Raw genomic sequence first — 14,192 nt, 5'->3', positions numbered from 1 at the left:
TACTGTCTTGAATAAAAACAAATTAATATAAAGCAAAATTTGGAAAGGATTTAACAGATGATTGTGGGTAATATACTTCCGGATATTTTTTTTTAGTTTATATCTGACTGTTGCGATCATATGATAATCCTATAAATTTACGGGGTCGTTAGTTGTCTTTATATATCCCAGAATCAAAGTTTTACATTCAGCCTTATCATGAATTCCATTTTCCCCGAACCGGTTCGCTTTTTTACTTTTGGTTTCAATGGCTTTACTATGGGCGAATGACAAATTTTTTTGTGATTTTTTGTGCATATCAAACATCGCACCCTTTTCTCTGGACGTCAATTTCTGGTGTTTTCTATACGTCTTTGGAACTCTCTCTCTATTAGATTAAGACAAATAAAAAATGCACTGCTTTTCTAAAATCAACTAACCAATTATTATAATAATAATAATTGGCGCTTACACATATGTTAGTGTTTGGCCGAGCTTCTCCCCCGATTTTTGGCGTGCGGCTTGATGTCATTGCACAAAGGCGAGGGACCTACAGTTTTACGCCGACTCCGAACGGCGATTGTATTTTTATGAGAAGCTGTTTTTCATGGCAGAAATACACTCGGAGGTTTGCCATTGCCTGCCGAGGGACGACCGCTGTTAAGAAAAAACCTTTTTCTATATTTTTGCGATGTTGCTTTGACCAGGGCTTGAACCTGGGTGCTGATGAGTGAAAGCGCACACTGCTTACCACTACACCACAGCGGCCGACCAATTATTATAATGCTGGCTGTAATTAAGTCTTTACTACCTTTTATGTGTGTACGGCATATCCATAAAATTTTATCAATGTAACTCTACGTAATTTTAATTTCTACAAACTGTTTTTAACTTACAAATCGGACCATAAATACGGGTTTCCCAAATATATCGAATTATGCGCTATCTATCGGAAAAAATACTCGTATAACCTATATCAGATCATAAATGCCGGTTTCCGAAATATATCGACCAAGGAGGGCACATAGGGATATATTTTTTATTGAGCTATTTTTCTTAATATGTCAATCACATAAAAATATTTAATTTAATTTTTTAATTAAATTTATTTTCAATATCTAAACCTCGAACAGGTGGCAACCACCTTCTTCAGAAATATATTCAAAACGAAGCTTTCTAAAATATCTCCTTTGATACCTATGTTAAAATTTTTAATCTAACTTGTTAATTAAATTCACTTTGAACTTCTAAACAGTTGGGAACCTTTTTCAAAAAATAATTTTGAAATACAGTTTTTTTAAAGCTAAAAATTTCATTTTGATTTGTTAAATAAATTGATTTTGAAATTTTAAAAAAATATATATTTTTGAAAAAAAAAACTTTCTGAAATCTTTCTCGTTAGATACCAGTATGAATATATTTGATTTAATTTCTTAAAAAGATTTGAACAATTTGAGCAGGTGGCAACCCTCTTATAATATTTTTTTTAAATAAATCGAAATATTACATGTTCTAATTAATTATTTATAGTCAGGATTAAACTCCGCCGGTCACTCTACGACCTTAAAGTAAACTTTTCGAAAGCAATAACATTATCTTAACTTACAGCCTATATTTTGCCTATTTTATCGTTAATTTAAATTGTAATTAAAATCTGACAACATTTTTTTGGTTAACAATTCGAAAATGAATTTTTTGTGAGTTGTGCTCATTTTGAAGAGGGTGTGCGATATGTGTGCACATAAATATAATCGGTTAAATATTTCAAACAGGTACAAGTTGATTAGATATGAAAAATTTGACAATTAAATAAATTAAGTTGAGAATGTTTTAAACAATTTTTGTATTCGCTAACATTGAATAGTTAGAGTACAAAAATCAGGTACATATCATTAATTGTACAATAGTTTAAATGTCCGGTTTTGCAATGAACACGCGCATTTGCCCACCAAGAGGATATAGTACATACATTAAAAATTTTATGTCAAATAACAATTTTAATTAAGTAATTACACTAAATTGTTGTTAGTCTCTTAATATAGCAACATATATTCGAACTTGTATAAATTTTTTGCTTTCAACAGCCACAAATGTTAATATTAACTTGCCAGACACACTTTCGTCTATAAAATTGAGGCGAGGCATACTTGCGGCATTTTGATGGCTATTTTATGGTTTTTGGCAACTTAGCTTGGCGCTTAGTGCGCAATTTAAATTTAATTTTTATTGAAAAAATGCAACGAATTATTTCAGAGAAATATTAGATACATTCTTCTAAAGTATATTCACTCAGAATTTACTATTTGCTCTGTATGTACGTATGTATGTATGTAAGTATGTTTGTTAGGGGCAAATGTTGCAATCAATTTTTGACCAACTTCCCGGTGACCTAGAGAATTGAAACTTCACAGTCGGCTCAGAACCCGATGATAATGCAATACGAAAGATGAGTTAATCCGATAGGCGGCGCAGGAGTCGAGATATTTGGAAAACCCGTATTTATAGTCCGATTTGGTTCACATTTAGAAAGCTCGCTCTAAAAATATTTGTTTTTACTGTTGACTTATTTGGAATGTATTGTAAAAAAAACTGCTTATAAAAACTTGATAATCGTATACAGAAGAGAGACTTTTCTATAGTTCTAAATTAATTTTATGCCCATGGTTTTTTCGACAAATTTGCTTAATATTTAACGTAGAATCCTTCTGTGCCATACGCGCATAGTCGAAAAAGTCTCCCATACAAATTGACCCGCCATAATATACATGCTTTGATGTCTTATTGGAAATTTTCCATGCAACTCCCTAATTCCGTCTAAGTTCGTTTATTTAGGTTTTATTGGCAGTACAAAAAATGTCCTGTTAATGATAAATTATTGGAACTACTGTGTATAAAAACTAAACTTTACCTAGGTGTAGATACCTACCCTGTCGTCACTAGATAGGTTTGTAAGTTGAAAAATGTTGAATCATTTAGATTGTACTGGTACTAGCAAAGTTTGCCTTGAACAGATTTATTTGGCAACACCAAAACAATTCTTTACAAGGATAGCAATTGAACCGCTGGATGCGTTTCCTCAAACAGAGATCAGACTAATAGCCCATTTCCACCAAGAGCTTAACGGCAGTTAAGAGCTCAGGTAAATTCAAAGAACTTTAATATTGGGGATCAGAAAAGTTTATTTCTTAATTTTTGCTTTCTTGCCTTTGACTGTTTCTACTTAATATAAGCAATTACCTCCTTCGAGTAATAATCTAATTATTCCAATAGGTGTTAACTGCAGTTAAGGCTTGGTGGAATGAACTCTAAACCGGAAAAACATATTTTTGTAAATGTGCTTAATAAACATAATTATTATGATGAGTTTGATGACTAAGTTATGTGATCGGAAGAGCTCTTCACTTTCCCCCTGAATTGACTCTAATAAACACTATATTGACTAGGGTAACTAGTGTAAGCATTGCATTTTAACAAATGGCGTTTTCTTGACACCATATCCGTGTATTTAGTCGCAAACAATAAAAATTAGATTTCCTTACAAAATATTTACTTACCGAATGTTTGCCTCTTGAGATGCTACCGAGTGACTAATCAATAGCGCCGCATCGATGTCTTCTTGCACTTCGTATGTGTGCGTGGGTGAGGTAGACATTAAATGGCAGCCATTTACTCCGGGAGTATTCAGCTGCAACTGGAAAAATAAAAAAAATTATATCAAAAAAGATCCTTAGTGCAAAGACAAAATATAAAGTTTAATATTGTAATAGAACTTTTATGGTGGCAGGCAAATGCCAATTAAAATAAAAATATTGCACACCACTAGTATTAAACGTTAGACTGAGACCTATCTGTTTTTTTTTTTATTAATTTATCTACTTAGAAAATTTTCCCTAGCTATTTTTCTTCTACCTGGTATATTTGTGCAAAATATTTTAAGTTGAGTAAAGCCTTTCGCTCAAGTGTGTAGGTCGCCTCAGTTTATGTGTTTAGTAAACCGGTATAGCATGTGCATCAGGGTGGTCCAAAAATGCATGTGAAAAAGTAAAGTCGGAATTTTTATGCTCTCACCCCCTAGGATTCTTCTATACCAAAAATATACCCTTATTTTTTATTCTTAAATAAAAAATAGGGGTATACTTTTTTGATATAGAACAATTCTAGGGGGCGAGAGCTTTAAAATTCCGACTTCATTCTTTTTGGACCACCCTAATGTGCATACATATGCTTGTAAATCGACTTCTTCTTATACATAGGAGCTGTTTTTTGACTAGAATGTATTCGATACTCTCCCCCTCCGAGGGTGTTTGTTTATATAAACATATGAGTTAAAGAATTAGTAATTTTGTTAGCCTCAGAAGAATTTTGATTCCAAAAGCCTTCTAAACCATTCATCCAGTACAGTCACATTGGCAATTAACGGGCCTTCATTCACTTTCCATACTCAGCCATTCATAATAAAATGTAGCGATAATTTAATTTTGCCTTGAATTGCAGTAAATACGAATTTTTTCTTTTATCCATATGAAAAAAATCCATTCCATCAAAATTGATTGGCTAATTAATTAATAATCAGTTATTAGCTTTATAACTCAGTAAATAAATGTATATATATGTTAGTTACTATATTGATTTAAATGAATATTTGTGGAAAATAAGTTTTAACCACAAAATGGTTTTTGTGCTTTTAATTTTCATCCTTTCAGCTTTTTATAAGAACTACTAAATCAGCCGCAGAATTTACGACTGTTTGGCCTAGAAATTAGCGCTTTCATGATAAATGCCTATAATCATTTTGCAATTTACAGTCAAACGATTTTCAAACAATGATTTAAATTCACAGATTTTAATTGAGTGTAACTTTGTATTTATCAATAAGGTGATGAAAAAATTGTGTAAATATGTAGTAACTACAAAATCGTATGCATACGTCCCAATCAGGAGCGTGAAAATATTATTTGCAAATAAATGAATGCTGCATGCAACAGCGTGTAATAATTGAAAATTGTACATCTGTATTTTTTCTTGCATATTTCCTTAACGAATTTTCTATTTTGCTTTCATATGAGTTTTGTACCTTTATACAAACATACTATATAATATATTGCAAATATTAGGATGCCCGTGAAAAAAATGCTGGCCTCATGCATAAAAGCAAAACCCTTTCATCACAAAAAACCGAAAGTTCGACAACCACGGAATCGTGAGATATATCCCATGGATGTTATGCGAAGAAATTACTAAATACATTCGATCGATTCTTTGTAAATAAAAGTAAGTTCAGACATTATTTCCACAAATCTTATTCATGAAGCATGTGTCAAAATTATGAACTACTATTAAATGAGCCGCTCCAATTTTCAAAAAATCTTAAATTATATTCAACAATTTTACATTACAACGCTTTTATCAACTTGCAATGTTGTGTGTCCAGAAACTTTCAATGTTGTGGATCCAGAAACTTTCAATGTTGTGTGTCCGACACCATAAAACCTTTGCTTTGAAAAGTTCCTATAAAAAAGCATAGTGCATAGGGCGACATCTGTAGTGAATAGGGCGAGGTAGATGACATCTAGATGTCGCCCTATATACTACGTTTGCTACAGCGGAAATAGACGACACGCCATTTCTTTAAATAAAATTAATTGGTGCTCGTTTGTATGTACATACATATGTAAATGCATGTGTGTGCACCTTTCTATTAATATCGTTGAATTATTTTAATATCTATTGCAAAATTTTATTCAGACAGGATTAAAAAGTAGAAAATAAATAATATAAAAAAACTTTTTAATATACAACGCTTTTATAAATGGACTAAAAAGTAGAAAATAATATTTCTCAGTCCCATAGAATTTGTTTTGATAACTTTTGATTTTGAAATTTTAGCAAAAGTCATTATAAACAATCTATGAAATTGAAAATGAAAAGCGTGGGGCGCATGTAATACACTTGAATTGATATGAAAAGTAATATATGAATGTATGTATGTGGGTATATGAATAACGACCGCTTAAAATCGATTTCAAAGTTCTACTTTCGCTGTAGAAATTTTAGGTCTACGTTATGTAGTTTGCCTATTGTCAATTAAATCGAATGCTTTGTATTGCATGCGCTCCACGTTTTCCATTTTCAATTTCATAGATTGTTTATAATGACTTTTGCTAAAATTTCAAAATCAAAAGTTATCAAAACAAATTCTATGGGACTGAGAAATATTATTTTCTACTTTTTAGTCCATTTATAAAAGCGTTGTATATTAAAAAGTTTTTTTTTATATTATTTATTTATCTTGAACTTGAGATCTTTCTAAATGCATTTTTTTTTTGGAAAAACAACTAGTGAACTCGATGAAGAAGTCTGATGAGAAGATATGATGATTTCCAAAATAGAAGCTATAACTTACATGTATCAAATGTATATTATTGTTGTTTTTCACAACATTTTGCAAAAAAAAAGTTTTTATAAAATTTTTTCGCTAATATTTTTAAAAATATGGTTCCTACTACAACAAAAATCATAAAAATAAAACTTCTAAACTATGCACATAACTCAGGAAAATTCAATAAAATTCCATACAAACTTGCAACTTTTTAGTTAAATTTTCTAGAAAGATTTTAAGTATTCAGTTTTCTTGATAAAAAAAGTGCAAGTTTCAATTTGTTAAAAAAGCGCGTTTAATTCGCCTCAAAACTGCATACACAAAATCTTTCTAGAAAACTTAATAAAAAAACAGTACCGAAACAAAATTTTGCATAAAAAACTCTGCATTCATTCCGAAAGATTCTCTGTACGTAGACTTTTGTCGCTAACTGTGTTATACATGTGAAAATTTGTGAGTGAGTGAGTTAGCGAGCATGTTTGCTGCTTTTTCACTCTATTGAATATATTTCATTCAAATTTAGCACACTTATATGTAGGTTATAACCTGGATTAACATTAAGAGAGTTGCCATCTTTTTCATAAAAAAACCTAGTTAGTTAATAAGTTAAATGAGTGAGAGTAATCTCGGCTTAAAAATAGCTTACGACCTGGATAAAAATATGTCATATTTTTTAGAGGGTTAAGTTATAACTTTGCCGAATTTCCGAAGAGGGATACCAAACGAACGAAATTTTAATAATTGCAAAGAGAATTGCCCCTTATGTCAAATTCCATATTTTTTTTTCAAATGTTTTGATGTTTAAGAGTGCTTTATTTTCCCATTCCCATTTATTAAGTTTTCATATTCAATTTTTATTGTATGTTGAACGTGATACATCTTACGAACTGCGCTGAATTACGCCGACTTACAATATTTGGCTGGGACTTATAAAATAAATCTATAATTCGCTTTCGAAGCAGAACCGAGTTTTTTTTATGGTTGGTGAGGCAGTCTAATAAATATACAACTGTATACATGAATGTTAAGTATTTTGTTGTTGTTGGTAGTACTATATAGTTTACAAGCGTGTAATTGAATTTGGTGTTGTAAAGTTCATGAAATTTTTCGCGCTCGCTTTACTACCCGCCAGCTGTTTTTGTTGCAGGTGTAAACTTTCTAGTTTTTTTTTTTAATGCAAATTTATGGCAAGCGTGCACATTGATGTAGCATGTCAATGGCATACATTTAATTGTACCGTATTTATATATTTATTTGCATAGCGGTATGTAGCCGGTGGCATGCAACACCTCACATCGTGTCACAATTTTCCGCATGCAAATGAATGCAACATTTTACCGCGCCGCGTAACGTCCGTCCGTCATAACATGTCTGAGATGCGCACATGCACATCCACACAAAAACAACAACATAAACACACACACACAGAGACCTACCGCATGTGCACTTACTCAAAATTGTTGCAAGTCAAAAGTGCCAGCCACTGAGTGGGCGTGTCGACATTCACACTCAATTACTGTAAACATGAAAATAAAAATTGCAGAGCAAAAAGCGAAACGGACAAATTTTTTTCCGGTGGAATTTTGTATGTTGTACTTACATACATACTTGTCTACATATGTAAATGTACTATCTGCATATAAAAATATCTATGAATGTAAGCAGGGTTGAAGTACCGCGTGCTGCGGCCAAGTTCAGTGGGTGGCTCGTCGACGAAGGCGCGTGTTGGTATGTGCATGGGCATGAAGAGGAAAATTAAAAATTAATATTTTTATATATTTTCGTGCCAAATTTGAGTTCGCACAGCAGCCGCAAAGGCAATTGAAGTACAGAGAAAGACACTATAAAAATAAACTAGACACAATATGTATAAAACAAGCGGCAATAACAATAACATACTGAAAAAACACAACAAAAATATACACTAAAAATAGCTGAAGTACCATATAAATGTGCACGATACACACATATCTACGTACATATGCACAGTTTTCGGCAACCTCGAGTTCATTGCTTCTTATGGCGCCTATGGACTTCGTCATAGTCATCACAGTATTATGGAGAATTTATAATTCTATTGTTATTAACTTTTTAATATTCATTTTTATTTTTGCTGTTGATTTGGACGCTAAAAAATTTTTATATTTTTCTTGATTGCCACTGTAGCCACTTAAGCGATCTAGCCGAGTCCAATTAAGTACGGGGGTCGTTTCTTAACACAAGTCCTTCTCCACCTCGACTTTCCATCGCAGAGGAGGCCTTCCTTTTTTTTGATATCAGAATCCTGATCCTCTTCGACTTGGATCGTTTTTATTTATTCAACTTGGCCGAGCCAGCGAAGCCGCTCATCGTCAATGCGCTAAGACCCATAAATCATCCGCAAAGCCTTGCTTTCGAGCACGCATCAGATATGATTTTTGCAATACCGAGAGCTATGTATGTATATTTTTTTTTTTTCAAAATTATAACTGTCAACAGTGTCACGAGTGCCGAAGGGAGTATTCATTGACTCTTTGTCAGATGATTGGAGGTACTCAGTTTTGTCCCGATTTACCACCAGACCCTGAGTGAACCGACTGCTGTAGCTCTTATTATCTTCTCCAGCATCAGATTAACAGGGAAATTATGGCTAAGAGAGTAAAAGGTCTTTCGCAATACAAATGAAAGCTAGATCGCAAGATAATTCGAAATACTTTTGTTATTCTAGCACAAAAGTCTGAGTCTCATTCACCACTCGTCGTGAAAAGCTTTTTTGAGAGAAAGCACTTTAATATAATTTAGCTCACATCGCTCCAACAGGCGCAACGACCGAGTGAGCAAAGCGCAGGCGTAGCATTCGAGTTTTTAAATATGTGTGTTTTTAATATCATTTAAATTTTAGAAACTTATTTTGTTTATTTTTTTTTCTTTTTTAACATATAGTTTTTCTTAATTTAAATTTATTTTAATGTTTAGATGCCATTGCTTTAAAAAGAATAATATATTTTTTAATTTTAATTAATTTTTTCTTTATTCTTTTTTAAATTTGATATTTTTACTTTAATTTTCTTTTAGATTTTAGATTTTACTTTTTTCAAAAAGAAAAATATTTTTTTAATTTATTTTAACTTTCAGAGACTTGATTTACTTGCATTTTCTTTTTTTAATTTAATTTGTTTTTCTTTGGTTAAATTGTTTTAATTTTTTGTTTATTAGATTTTATTGTTTGAAAAAGTATATGTTGTCTCATTTCGTTAAATTTTTTCAATCTTTTTTATTTTTTGCTTTCATTGTAGTTCACCTTTTTCTTTTTTTAATTTAAATTTCTTTTAATTTTTTTTTTAATTTTTTTAAATAATAAAAATATTTGTTGTTTTTTTAAATTTTTAATTATTCTCTTATTATTTTCTTCTTTTTTTTGAAAAATGTGTTTCTTTTTGTAAATTAGTTTCTGCGTCAAATAAAAAGATGAATTTAAATTTTCAATTTTATTGTTTTATGATTTTTTTTAAATTTCGTTTAATTTTTAATATTATTTTTATTGATTTAATTAAAAGTTTTTACTGTGAAAAAAAATAATGTAATCTGTAAAAAAAGTTTTAGTTAAAAGCGAACAGCATAACGCTATGATCTTTCAACTAGGTTTTCGGAAGACAGTAAAGAGTTTTCAAGTTAGTTGCCAGAATTGGCAATTACCTTACAAAAGACTTTTATCTTTCGAGAGACTGTGGTGAGTTGAAAGGAAGTCACACCAAAAGGTGCGGCTATGTCTGAAACCTCGTTCAGTAGTTACTCTCCTCTTAAATGGCAGTTACTGAATAGATTGCAAGGTGCTATGGCTTTCCTTGCTTATCGCATTTCTTGTATGGCGGCTATGTTAGCCTTAGTCTGCCTGAGGACTTCAATTAGACGGATAGGGGGCCCTTCCCCATTGTTAATTGTCTGGAGCAGAGAGATGGAGCAAATTAAAAAATATATATCATCGTCGTATGCCAGAAACATGAATATGTAAAAATAAAAATTTTGGGAAATTAAGTTTGAAAATTTTTTTACGAGACTTAACTCTATATTTTTGCAATTAAACTGTAAAATATGTGGTTTCGTGTACGCTGGGTTTTGGTATAACATAGAACATCCAAAGATTAATCAAGTCAACCCAATAACATCAAAAACAAACAATTCGAAGTTAATACACTTTTCAAAAGCATTACATCTGTTTTCACTTAAATTAAATGCGATTTTTGTGTTTTTATCGCATGTCCATCGCATGCCACTCAATTTGAACGCTATTTGTCTTTGTTAGTTATCTGGTCAATGAAACATGCAAACTGTGCAACGAGCCAACGCAGTATCACAATCAGTGATCGGACTTAACAAAAAATTTGTGTGGTAGAATCTGGAAAAAAATGTGGTAGATTTCAAAAAAATGTAATAGATCTTAGGTTTTGGATCAAAATTTGTACAAAAATTAAAAAAATTCTGCAAGGGTTCACCTAAATTGCAAACTTTTTAATTATAATTAAAAAGAAAAATTAATTTTAATATAATAAAGTGCAAGATTGACGTTGCTAAAAATTGCGTTGAGTTTTGGCAATTTTTTTCCTTAACAGTGTAAAGCAGTTCCTTCCATATCAAGATATTTTTCGAACATATTTTGAAAGATTTCTGCAACCTTGCGGAGTGCTGCCAGCTTTTCTTTTTTTTCACATTACGATGTAGCGAACAAATGTGGCACGTTCCAGAAACAACGCTTTAGAAACTTTAGATGCACTGAAATTTGCTAATGCTGTCACAAAAATCGCCGCTTTTTTAACCTTTTCGCTATTAATTCTTTTTATAAATCATATATTTTGCAATTTAACACAATAAAAGCACGTTTCCTGTCGAAAAATTGAATATTTAGAAAACTGACTCTTTTACAGTTTATTTTATCCTCCCATTCTGCCTGTTGTTAGTGTTTAGCGTTGGACAATTTTTGCCCTTAAAATTAAGAAAATTATGTCGAGCAAAAATAAAACTACTCAAAAACGCGAAAATGTGTGTCAGATTTCAAACCCTGCGTGGTAGATGTGGTAGAAGCTCAAAAAGTGGCAGATCTACCACAATGTGGTAGAAGTCCGATCACTGATCACAATACCAAACGAACGGCCTCTAAAATTTGAACGCTTTCGTCTCTCTCTGACTGCAGACGTTTTTTAGCTTTAATTTTCACTCGTATGCTCTGATTGTCTGTTTTGCGCCTATGTTAACATTATTTTAGCTTTTTTTTTGCTTGCTGGCCACAAAATCACAAAAATAATGAATATGACTTCGTTTGCATTGCTGTGCAGCTGTGTTCACACAAGTGTATACACATGTGTACATATGTATGTAGGTATGTGCGAACATACCCAGTACGGAAGGAAACTAGTTTAAATATCGATAAGTTTTTTACCCACCGCAACTAATTGAAGATCTGATTTTATTCCTTGAAACGAACTGTATAACTTTAACATGGCGATGTCCTAGGAAGCAGTCAATCATCCGACTCTGCATTTGATTTCAACTACTTTAAAATGCATTTGGCTTAAAGCACTTCACAGATGCTTTTTCATATTTCCAAGACAAAAAAAAAACAAATTTATTATCATTGTAACACGGTGTCTCTGTTGGACTTCGAGCCCGGACCTTCTAGAAGTTAACAAGTAACAGCAGGCATTCCGGCACGCTCAGCTACAGCAAGTGCGCTTTCAAATGTTCAGTTTGAATTGTGTGCAAGCAGCAAGTCGATTGTCCCACTCTTAATTTGATTTCAATTACTTTAAAATGCATTTGGAAGCACTTCAAAGTCAGTATGATTATTTTGCAGATGTCTTTTCAGCCAATTTTAAATTACTTAGTATTAAATGCTGAAATAGTTAATTGCCCATAGTTAGATGATTTTTCAACTAACATTTAATTATGTATTTGCAAAGGTACCAAAAGTGTAAGTATTTGATTTATCTCAAAGAGGCTGCTAGGTTATTATACATCAATTTGAAGTTCGTTGCTATATAAGCACAAATTACATAAATTACTTTTTCTGAGGTAATTGGTTGAGCTATGCCGTACTGGGTACTTGGAAAAGTGTGTTGGTTATATGTATGTACAACTACTTAACCGCGGTTTTTGCGGCTGACTTTTTATACATTTACTATTTATGCAAAATTAAGAAAACCACGCTTTTATTGCAACTATTTTTTTTTGCGTATTATTTTGCAAATATATGAAATTTGCGTTTACACTGCATTAGCAATGAAAATAGATATTAAAAATTAGTATAATAAAGTTAGTTTATTTGTCTTTTTTTGCAGGAGTATACATATGTATGTATAATCAATAAAAAAGCTGAGCTTTCACAATAAATATGGCAAACTTTTTTTTGAATTCAGGGTTGGTGAAAGATAATGTGTGTAAAAATTCGTCAACTTATAAAGCTTGCTACCATTTTTTTTTGAAAATTTGTTACTGACACTTACAGCCAATTTCGCGAAAGCAATTTAAGTAAAAAATTATTCAAATTTTTTGAATTTTGCTTGGAAATAAGAAATCATTTTCCATTTAAATTGCTGGTGAAACCTTAATAAATATATGATATCAGTTGTTTTAAGTGCACGATGCAGTATTGCAAAATCCGGCTATGCACTGGAAAAACCAACCTATATTTTGTATGTGTGTATGAGGAGCATAAAAAAAAACACCGTGCGACAGTTGATTTTACACGCAAAAAAATTTGCTGGTGTGTTCACATTTCGTTCCAAATTGTGCCTCAAAATGTAGACGTCAAAATTTTGAAATATTTTTAGCATCAAACTGCGAGCGCTCCATTCAAGCAGTCGTCGCAAAACTTTACAGGTGTTTCCAGACAGTTCTTCTTTGAGCACCTTTTTTATGTAGACGTCGACATTTTGAGACACAATTTGGAACGAAATGTGAACACTCCATATGAATCGCGTAATTGTGGGCGAAATATAATAAAAGTTCGTATTTAGTATTTCTCTCTGACGGCGGGATTTTTAGAAGAAGAACTTTAAAATTTCAAAGATACGATATATTAAAAAATATTTAAAAAAATCAGTGCGCTATAGAGTTGCTTTATTAGAGACCTCTTCGCACAAATACTGAGGAGAGGCCAATACATAGGAAACATTTTTTGTAAAAAAGAAAGTGCCACTAAATAAAATAAAAAATTCGATAGACTTGAAAAGTACAACAGTTTTTTGTGCATAACAGGTATTGAAAATGTCCTTTTAAAATTTTTTCCGTGAATGTCGTCGAAATTTCCACATACTTATTTTTAGAAATATTCTACATATGGGTTATTCCATACGATATTTACACCTCAATATTTTTTTTTTGGGGTGAAATATATTTTTTTACATTCCTTATCGAAAAAAAGAAGACATTTATTTTCTTATTTCGTCATAATATTCGAAAATTTAGAAAAAAAATTCCCGAAATTTTGAACTCACCGAGAAATATCTTTTTTCAATTCTTTGCAGGTAATAAACTATTTGTCGGAGAAAATCAGTTAAGGTATCAAAATGTAGATAGATCAAAAAAAAGTGCATTAAAAAATGGAATTTTTTTTTATTTTTTTTTTATTAACTTCATCATATTTGATTTTTATTTTTTTCAACCTGAATAGTTGTCAAACTTTATTAAGTACGCTGTAAAAATTTGAGAATGGAAACACCAAAACTGTAGAAGTTACGAGTTTTTTCATATCTAAACTATGCTAAAAAAACTGCATAAAAAATCTCATCATTACGATTCTGGTGAAAAATTTGTTGAAATATTTTTATGCAGATTTTTTAAGCTTAACCTGTTTTTTTTT

The 14,192-nt window shown here is 31.5% G+C and overlaps 1 protein-coding gene across 1 annotated transcript in view; it reads right to left on the bottom strand.

Annotated features, from left to right (window-relative positions):
* LOC118733352 (homeobox protein 5) overlaps positions 1–14,192 on the bottom strand; it is a 90,631-nt gene that overhangs the window by 13,985 nt on the left and 62,454 nt on the right. The window contains exon 2 of the mRNA XM_036462721.1: positions 3,534–3,670. Coding sequence (XP_036318614.1) covers positions 3,534–3,670 — 137 coding nt within the window. The remainder of the gene's footprint in view (positions 1–3,533; positions 3,671–14,192) is intronic.

The sequence above is a fragment of the Rhagoletis pomonella genome, unplaced genomic scaffold, assembly GCF_013731165.1.
Source record: "Rhagoletis pomonella isolate Grant_MI unplaced genomic scaffold, Rhpom_1.0 Rhpom_scaffold_00002, whole genome shotgun sequence".
In the NCBI taxonomy this organism is placed as follows: domain Eukaryota; kingdom Metazoa; phylum Arthropoda; class Insecta; order Diptera; family Tephritidae; genus Rhagoletis; species Rhagoletis pomonella.
This window is presented reverse-complemented; position numbering and strand designations above follow the sequence as displayed.